Source organism: Convolutriloba macropyga, chromosome 8 (assembly GCF_964194025.1).
Source record: "Convolutriloba macropyga chromosome 8, txConMacr16.3, whole genome shotgun sequence".
Classification (NCBI taxonomy): Eukaryota; Metazoa; Xenacoelomorpha; order Acoela; family Convolutidae; genus Convolutriloba; species Convolutriloba macropyga.
Genome location: NC_134475.1, coordinates 3,218,550 through 3,229,055, shown reverse-complemented (window position 1 = coordinate 3,229,055; position 10,506 = coordinate 3,218,550). Strand labels below are relative to the sequence as shown.

The 10,506-nt window shown below is 39.0% G+C and overlaps 1 protein-coding gene across 1 annotated transcript; it reads left to right on the top strand.

Annotated features, from left to right (window-relative positions):
• The first annotated feature begins 6,121 nt into the window (after nucleotides 1-6,121).
• On the top strand, nucleotides 6,122-7,444 carry LOC142344321 (uncharacterized). The gene has a single exon (XM_075395909.1). It carries the CDS (start codon nucleotides 6,122-6,124, stop codon nucleotides 7,442-7,444), a length of 1,323 nt encoding a protein of 440 aa, XP_075252024.1.
• The last annotated feature ends 3,062 nt before the right edge of the window (nucleotides 7,445-10,506 follow it).

The following is a 10,506-nucleotide window of genomic DNA, read 5'->3' as shown; positions in this document are numbered from 1 at the left end:
GAAGCCTTTTCTTTTTGGTATCAGTAGTCACCCCATTTAGAAGATTTCAATTATTTCAAGAAGAGCAAAACATCTCTCAAGAACCTCAAGCAGTTCTACACAGTAAAGTCTTTAGTGGGTTTTCCTAAATCAACACAGAGACAACTCAACAACCAACGTTTTTTCTTGTAACCCTCGTTGCCTAGGCGCTCCGCAAAAAGAAAAGAAAAAAAAATTATATATTTTTTTTCAGCAACCTCCTTTTGGGCTTCTCGTAAAAGAAAAACAGTAGAACTAATTGTTTTTGCTTACATTCAGGGAGAAAGCACAAACTAACCATTACAGTCATTGTCCGAAGAAAAAAAACTATTTGAAAACAAAAAAGAAAATCTATTCGTAGCAGTTATTTGGTCCTGCAAAAAAAAAGACGATAAACGTTCGAACGAGTTTTTTTTCTTTTTTAGCAAATAAAATCTACTATAATTAGCACCACCACAACCTTAGGATTCTTGTTTTTGAAAATATTTGCGTCGCTGAACTTTTATAGGAAATTTTTGGCTGATAAGCCAAATTAGATTTTGACATCAAAAGTTCGTCGCTCCGGTTTTTAGCCGTTTTCATTTAACCTGAAAGACAAGCATAACAACAACAACAACAACAACAACAACAACAACAACAACAACAACAACAACAACAACAGAGATCAAAGATGTCGCAAAGGAACAACGACGAGTGTCAGTTTGCAGTGAACATGTTTAAATCAACGGAAAGTTCTTTGAAAAGCCAGCTTGATTTGTTGCAGAAGGCAATAGACGATAGGAAGAGCTTCCGATCATTAAATCTACTGATAAGCAGAGCCAAAACGCTGCAAACAGAATTGGACAAGAAGACAGAAGCAGTTTTGAGGGCGAAGCCTCACCAGAGTACAGCAACTTCGATTCTCGACAGACAGAAAGCCTTAACATCCAGACTGCAGCAATCCGAACTGGAAGTTGACACACTGGACGATGATGGTCTATTAAACCAGTCCTCAACAAGATTTCGCGATGACGTCACAATTCCTTCTCGCCCAAGCAGCCGACGACTGGATTCAGAACGATCAACACCAACACGCAATGTTATCATTGAAGAAACATTTGTCGAGCAAGCAGCCAGTTCACAACCGAACGACACAACAATCTTCATTAACCCACCGCCCATTCCTCCAAGACCAGTCAAGCCATCATTATTCCTGAACAACCAGCAAATCCAGGATCCTCTCATTAGCCACTTGATAAATCAACAACAAAATTTCCATCAACAGAACAGAAACCAGTTTGTTGACTCCAACTCAACACATCATGCTAGTCATTATCATCCAACGGCATCAAACACCCTAGAACAACCCAATGCTAATCATCAGCAAGAAACTTTAACTTTGCCGCCTCTCAACATGTCAAACTTGGATCATCAGTTGAACCAAGAACCCAATTTCCTAACGGCAAAGGATTTAGAATTCAGCGGTTCTCAATCCAATCAAAAGCAGTTTGTTAACCGTTTCAGTTTATCTTTGACCCCTGGAAGTCAGAGAGGCTTCCGAAACGTCAACGTACCTTGTCTAACCCTTCAAGATGAAGGTGGAAACCCATTCCTTGGCAGAGCAATTATTGACAAGCCTCTTAATCATGGACCTGAATACGTGACAATAGATCAAAACCCTCACTCATCTAAACAAAACTACGTTCAGCCTAGGCATTATTGTTTCACAAACAATCTACAACCAACAACAGCTGCAAACGTAGTTTCGGATGTCCAGAGCTATTGTTTTTCAAAAGAACAAGATGTTCAACTCAAACCTCAAAAGCCTGAAAACAGTTTTGTGCAACGTGTCAGTTCTTTCAACATCGGTCCCAATGATCCTGTAAAAAACACAACCTTGACAAAAAGCTTCCCAATTCAGGGTTTAGCAGTTCAAAGGCCTTCTGTTTACCCATATACTACCCCAGCTCAAGCAAACATCCAGTCAGTACAGAGCGATCTACAACTTCTTACAACGCATCCCACAACCTCTCAAGAAGCGAACAAACCAGTCCATAGCTTCAATCCGGCTACTCAAACCAGTATGGTGGATATTGGTCAGAACAACACAAACGCTTATTTATCATATCCTTTACCCATTAAGAACATGGCAGCTGAACCCGCTGTAAATCAAAGTCATTCAAACGACGAAATTTCGCAGTTGCGACCTCCCCCTCTACCTAATCTTTATCCAACTAACATTTTGCCAACTTCAAGCGTAAGGCAGCATCAGGCTCCAGTGTTTGCTACAGCTGGACAATTTACCCCGTCAATGACCAATAGTGAACTTCAGCCAACATCTGTCGACCTAAAATGCTCGATCAAATTACCGCCATTAAAATTGCAAAATTTTAATGGTAACCCCATGCACTATCACGAGTGGATAAATAATTTTTCTCAATGGTTCACAATAACATTTCAATTACTGACACACACAGAATAACCTACCTACAGAATTCAGTGTCGGGTAAGGCAAAGGATCTGATACATGCTTACTCTTGTGATCCATCCTATTATAATACAGCCCTCAACGAGATAATGAGCCGCTTTGGCGACCCTTCAGTTGTTGTCAACGCTTTTATCAACCAATTAGAGAGCTGGAAATGTAACAGTTCTTACAACAAGCAATCCTTCGTAGCATTCTCTTCATTTCTAAAGAGACTTGTCCAGGCTTTTCAGAACCTAGGTTTTCAAGCCGACCTTCAATCGTCTACTTTATTGAGGAAAGCGAAGGAAAAAATTCCCCACAACTTGCTTCTTAAATGGACTGAATACACCCTGACAGAGAATGTTACAACAACTACCCTTGTTGAGTTTCAAAAATGGCTGGATGTTCAAGCAAGGGTTTATGACAAAGTAAACCAGGAAAATAGAACCAGTACCTTCACTCACAACAAAAACGGTAATTATCCTGCTGTGACAGCACAACAATCGGTTCAAGAACAGTTTAAGCAAACAACTGCAAGACAGTCTCAAAGGAACGATTTAGATCAAGGAAAGGTTAATCACAACGGCTCGAAAAATGAGCAACAGTTTGCAAACAAGCACACAAATTGTGTTCAATGTCACAAACCGCATTTTGTTGCAACTTGTTCAGACTACCATAAATTGTCCCCTGAAGGTCGATTTCAAACTATCCAGAAAAATAGCTTGTGTACAAATTGTTTAAGTAATCAACATCGCAGAGACACTTGTCCCTCCTCGAAGCGTTGTCAAGTGTGTAATAGTTTTCACCATACAACACTACATAATCCAGCTAAACAATTCAGCAGAACACATGCCGCTTTTACTACCAGCAACGTCCAACAGCAAACTAAAACCTCAGGTCAACAAAATTGGTCATCGAAAGACGACAACAACTCACAAACGCAAAAAAGTATTGAAGCAACTCAGAATAAAATAACACAATTCAAACCCAAAAGCAATCTCAGGTATGGAAAAAATTTCGGAAATAATAATAATCAACAGTCATCGAAACGTGCGAATTTGAATGGACCTTCTACCAGCCAAAATTTGAATGTCAACCAAATATCCAGTACACCGAAATATTGGTTTGAGCAGTTACAGCTGATGCCAGTATCCTTTATCCAAGAAGATAAAGTATTCGACACGTATGCTCTCATTGACCCCGGCAGTCAGTTTACGTTTTTATTAGATGCTGTTTCTGACTAACTGGAACTCCCACGCGAATATCAATCTTCAACTGCTGTTCAATATCTAAGCGTTGATTACGAAATGCCCCTATCAAAAATAAAGCAACCAATAACAGTTTGCCCTTTCAATCAGTTTGATGAAAAGTTCCAAATATCCAGAGCCTACAGCACCCCTACATTAAACGTTAATGCAGCCAATGTCACTGAGCTAATTTATGTTTGCGATGCATTCAATGAACTTCGACACATATATTTCCCAGACATTGCCGAAGGTAAGATTGGAGCACTCCTTGGTGTCAATGCTTTTGCCTTTACGCATCTTACTGAAGTAATTCAAGGCACCGAAATCCGCCCCTTCGGAGTAAAGACAAAGCTTGGATGGAAACTTGCAGGAGAGTACCTAAACACACTAGAAAACCGCTCTTCAAAATCTTCTAATAAATCGGAAGTATTTGTATACCATGTCTGTCGGAAAAGTCCAGAACAACCCTTGGACAATTTGATACAAGAATTTTGGTCAATAGAGAACGATGGTACCAGAAAAGAAGATAATACTATCACTGAAGATGAAAAGTCTGCCATTCGAATACTTGAGAGTACTATCAACCACACAGGGGAAAGGTATGAAATAGGTCTTCCATGGAAAGTACCTGCCAATCTTCAAAATAACTATTTTTCTGCCGTCAATCAGCTAAACAGTTTGAACAAACGACTTAATAATGATCCAAAACTAAGTGATATGTACCAACAGACTCTTGTCACAGATCTCGATAAAAATTACGTCAAGCCAGTGGAAATGACAGACCCACCCCCCCCCCCCCGAGAAAATATGGTACTTGCCGCATCACCCTGTTCAAAGCGCAAACAAACCAAACAAAGTGCGTCGTGTCGCCAATGCAGCGTCAAAATTCAAAGGCGAGTCACTAAATTCCAATCTTCTAACAGGACCAGACCTCTTAAACAGTCTAATAGGAATTTTGGTCAGATTTCGTGAAAAACCTATTGCTATTTTGGCAGACATCGAAGGAATGTTCATGCAAATCGGCATCCGAAATGAAGATCAATCTGCACTACGTTTCCTATGGTCTATTGACAATGATGTGCGACAGTTTCAATTCACCAGATTGATTTTCGGTGCAACTTGCTCACCATCTTGTGCAATTTTTGTCTTAAACAGATGCGCAGAGGACAACGTCGAGACATATCCGAAAGCACAGAGCGCTATAAAGCCTTATTTTTATATGGATGACTACATCCAGTCCTTCGACTCTCCTGAAAACGCCAACGCGACTGCATTTGAAGTAAAGAATTGCCTGAGAGCCGGTGGTTTCCGCCTCACAAAATTCCTGTCAAACCATCAACAGGCTCTTCAGTGTATTACTCCAGAAGACCTCGAGGAGCCCAAGAGTGAAACAAGAGTCCTCGGACAAAAATGGAACCTTGAAAGAGATACATTTTTCATGAAATCCCTAGGAGAATTCCCTAAGGAAGCTGAACAATACGCTCAACGGAAACTTTTCAGTCTGGTGTCATCAATTTTTGACCCAATTGGGTTTCTTGGCCCAATGACAATAAAGTTCAAAATTCTTCTTCAGCAACTTTGGAAGTTAGGTAGAAAATGGGACGAGCCACTCCCAATTGAACTTCTACATCCCTTACAAAAACATCTTAACAGTTATCACTCTATGCCTCAAATTGAAATTCCACGACAGATGACAACACAGAATCTACTGGAGACAGAGAACCAGTTGCATGTTTTTGTTGATGCATCGATTGTTGCAACGTGTGCTGTTGTCTACCTCAGGAGCTTGAATAAGACCAGCAACGAAGTACAAACTGCATTCGTGATCGGGAAATGCAAGGTAGCGCCCGTTAAACAGTTGAGCGTTCCAAAGTTGGAACTAGAGGCATCTGTCACAGGTGTTCGACTCCTGAATTTTGTTAGACATGAACTCTCTGTTGAAATCAGCAATGTTTTTTATTGGACGGATAGTCAAGTTGTACTTGACTGGATTGGTTCTTCCAAGAAGCAACCAGTTTTTGTTGCTAATCGCATTGCAGAAATAAAAGTAAAAAGCAAACCTGACAATTGGAATCATATTGTGACAAACTTAAACCCAGCTGATCATGGTACTCGTGGTTTAGAACCCAAGGAAATTGAAGCAAAATGGTTTAAGCCACCAGATTTTCTCTCCACAGATGATGTCTTTTGTAGACCTACAAAGCAACTGCCGATTTGTGCTGCAACAACACGATCTGCCTTAAGAACCAAGAAACCAGTACTCGACCCTAAACAGTTTTCAAAATAGACAAAGATTTTGCTAACGATAGCTACTGTTTTCAATCTGATCTACAGAGCGACAAAACAGCGTGACAATCACCATCAATACACTGTTTAAGACATTGAGTTATCAAAATCTTACTTGATACAAATGTCGCAAGTCAATAGCTTCCCAACCGTCATCGAGTTGCTAAAAAGTAGCCGTAAACTGGACCCGAAATTCAAACACAGGTCATTAAACCCAATGCTTGATAAGAACGGTATACTACGCGTCTGTGGAAGGCTAATTTTTGCTCCCAGTGAACTCGAGTTGGCCAAGCGGCCCATACTACTTCATGCAAAAGATCACATTTGTGGTTTATACCTCGAACATGCCCATCGCATCTGTGTGCATCAGGGAACGGAAGCCACTAAGGCTTTTGTACAGCAAAGGTACTACGTAATCGGCCTCCGCAGAACACTGCAGAGCATTAGATACAAATGCTTCCTTTGTCGACGTTTCGAACCGCAAAGTATTGAGACTTTTATGGCACCGCTACCTGATTGCCGCTTCCCTACTGAAAACAAACAATTTACATTTGCCAACTGCGGATTAGGCTTTTTCGGCCCATTTTACATTGAGGAAGGAAAAGATAAGGTTCAGAAACACTACGGCCTCATCTTTACTTGTCTGGTAACGCGAGCTGTCCACTTGGAAACCTGTCCAGATTTGAATACAGACACTTTTCTGAACGCCTACCGCCGCTTCACTTCGCGAAGATGTCAGCCCGCTGATTTGTACAGTGACAACGGTAAGACTTTTGTTGGTGCCAAAGAAGAACTCAAAAGGTGTCTGAATGATCTCGACAAGGATAAAATTCACAAAGCACTTGCGGCACAGAACACCAAGTGGCACTTCAACCCACCTTATGGCCCTCATTTTGGCGGCGCTTGGGAGCGGCTGATCCAGAGTGTCAAGCGGACGCTCCTGATCATTCTAGGGTCAAGAAAGTTTACTTTTGACGTTTTCTACACAATCATGGTTGAAGCCGAAGCTATGATGAACTCCAGACCACTTACAAACGTGTCGGACGCCATGGAAAACGAAGAACCATTGACGCCAAACCATTTTCTACTTCAGCGTCCTTACAACTCTCTTCCCCCTGGTATCTTCCCGTCAACAAAGCCAGCTAACATGAAGTCTTGGAAGAATGTTCAACAATTCCTCAACCACATCTGGAGGAGAGTAGTCCGGGAATACCTACCGACCTTGATAAAGCGACCAAAATGGACCGAAAACGCCGGGAATTCACTCAAAGTCAACGATGTGGTGTGGATCCTGAAAGACTACACCCCACGTGGTATTTGGCCTCTGCCAAGAGTAGAAGAAGTGTTCCCTGGACGAGATGGTAACAACAGAGTAGTTAAAGTGAAAACGGCTTACGGCACCTTCGTCCGCCCCGTGTCCGGTCTCGCCCGTGTTTTCGCTGATTAGTTTTTTTGTTGATATTTTTTGCGCTCCGGTTTTAGGCAAAGGGGGTTGCATATAGTTTTATTCAATTTAATTTGGGTTTATGGATTCTAACTGGAATTGGAAACAATATTTATTTGGTGGATTTGTTCGTGTTTTACCCTCTTATTCCTGTTGCCCCCGTGAAGCATGTTGCGGATGCAACTTCAAGATGGCTAAATACGGAAGTTAAGATGATTTGCCGCAAAAAACTTGACTTTATGTCCCACATTGCTAACTGTCAGTTACCAAAAAAAACATGGAAACAAAACATCTGAATTTGACTTTTTCAATGCTAGAAATATGTTTTCACTACATGAGGTGCACGTACTGTTTTATTATGATGGACTGTAATGTCATTTATGACCATAAATTGCACATAGGTTCTACTCAGGGAGCACTAATGTGAAAACATCGTTGGAGCGGCACCTCTTGCGTTGAAGAAGATTGTGGTAGTAGTAGTAGAAGAATAGAAAAAAGCGTTTAGAATTTAAAAAGCATTTTTAGAATGAATTTTATCAGGTTTCAGAATAAAAGTAGACGACTTTGCTATGAATTTTTGTGATGAGAAAAGTCTCAAAAACGACACGATCAAGTTACTGGATAGAACAAAATTGCAGAATTCGAAATTCATCACTAATCGCTTCGATGCTCTGAAAGTCGAATCCGGATAGTTAAATGCATATATGCAATCACATAAATGAACTGCGTTTTAGAGATGAAAGCATATGCTGGGAGATTAGATTCAAATTATGAGGCCCAATTTAGCCATCCAAAGACATCCAGCTAAGTTCAAATTTTTCTAGAAGTTCATATATTTTTGCCTAAATCTCAGTACTCTATAAAAACATAACAGCAGCAGCAGCATAGCTTATCGGTGAAATAAATTGTTAGCAGCCGGTCAACAATAAGGAATTTTTAAAATGGTATTTTTTGACATATGACTGGACAATTATGTCCCCCCACTGGTCACAATTGTTGCAGCGTTGAGAGTGGCAAAAAGAGCTGGGTGGAAAGTGGCAATCGAACCAACAAAACAATTGCTCAAATTATAGAAGTAAGAGAAAATCAAGAACAAGACGGCATTTGCGAGTCTGTTCGTCGCAAAAAAATGTTCCAACATACATCTCAGGGTTGCAACCGCCAGTTTTAAATTCTACCAGAGAGATGTGTTAACACTTAGATTCTTGTAAACACAAAGTTGGTTGTTGATATATTTTAATGAAAATATTCCAATTTAAGGCAGAGAATAAGCAGGATTTCTAATTTGTTTTTATTTTTGACAGCCTTGTATTCTGCCTCTAATTGTGTATGCCATTTAGAGGAATCTTAAAGAACCTTACTTAGTGGCGTTGGAAACCTTGATGATCAGTTAGTTTTAAGTTTTAACGCTTTCTCTTATTTAAGTAAGGGAATTTTGAAGGAGATAATAATTTTTGTGAACTAAAAAAAATTTGTTTTCTTCCTACACAAAAATCTTTGTTTCTTATATGAGGAGTTTTACAGTCAGGATTGCAAAAGTCATTCTTAAATTCTGCCAGAGAGAAACCGTTAGGATTATTTGAAAGCAACCTATATGGAAAAATGTTTTTGTAATGTTTGAACCAAACAATGTGCTGAGTTTTTAGCAGACTGTCATACTTTGTTGGTTTGATATCGGCTTCGCGGTGCAAAGACACACTTTCCATATCAGGATTGAATTTTGCCAGGTGAAATACTTACATAAGTTTTGAACTCAGCTTTGTTCAGCGAAATCAAAAGAGATTCTGTTTACTGAATTTGAATTGAAAAGATAAGTCGATGAAAAGTGAAGTAGTTGTAAACCATTAGCAAAAATGAACAGACATTTCTGGTCATGCAGACGGAAATGAAATGAACAAATGACAATTAAACAGCGGGAAACATGAAATAAGATCTGAATAAAATAAGGCAAAGAAGGGCAAATGATTATGAGCCAAATATTGCGTCGTATTCAGATTTACTGCACTAAACTAAATAAAGATGATCTATTCAACACTTTCAAGAGCGATAAGCGTTGTACAATTGGGAAGACAGACAACAAAAAACCAAACAAGCACAAATACACAAGTACACGCACACAGAGAGACACCAAAAAACCAAACAAGCACAGTTCCCTATTACATAAAAACAAAAACACACAAAAGCAAAGTACAACACCAAAAAGAACCTTTTTAATATTTTTTTTGGCAATTGGTCAATATTAAGGGTTCGCCACTGTTCCTTTAAGTTTTTGTTGTGTTTTTTTCAAAAAAAGAATAGAAGTGAAATTTTTGAAGCAATTTTTTCTTTGAATTCAAATTTAGCAATAAACTTTGAAAAGTAACTATTTTGAAGTTTTTTCAAAAATTTTTGTCAACTTTGATATTTCATAATCATAATGGGATTTTTAATTTTTTTAAATCTCACAGATTTGTCCTTAGCGAGGATTACTTACTCAAAGTTTTGTTTTTGGACTTAATTTTTTATTTATTGCTAATTTATAAAGGAACCAAGCATCTCACTCTCCACTCACACATTAGCTCTCTTTTTCTCTCTCATTTTGTACACACACATATTAAACACTTTGCACACACGCACATACACACTAATATACAACCACACAAGAGCTCACGCAAATACAAAACAAAGACTACAAAACAAATACTATTTGGAATCTGATTTGTACTCAAGTTTCGTTACCTGTCATTGAAGTCCTCATTTTTTTCTTTCTGCAAAACTATATTTTATGGACTTTTGGGGCAATTGTATCGGTAATCGTAAAAAATGACACTAAATTTGAAATAACTTTTCGGTGTTTTTCGAAATTTTGTCTAATTGTGACGTTTTATTAGCATAATCGGCCCAAGAGTTTACTCAAGATCTCGCATATTTGTCAGCAGTTAGCTTCTTGTAAACACAAATTCAGTTGTTAATTTGTTTAGAAAAAAAAAGTAAGATTTCGAATTTGTTTTTTTCTGACATATTTGCTCTCTGCTTATAATTTTGTCTAACAAGCAGGGGAACATTATAACCTGTCCTTAAAGTTC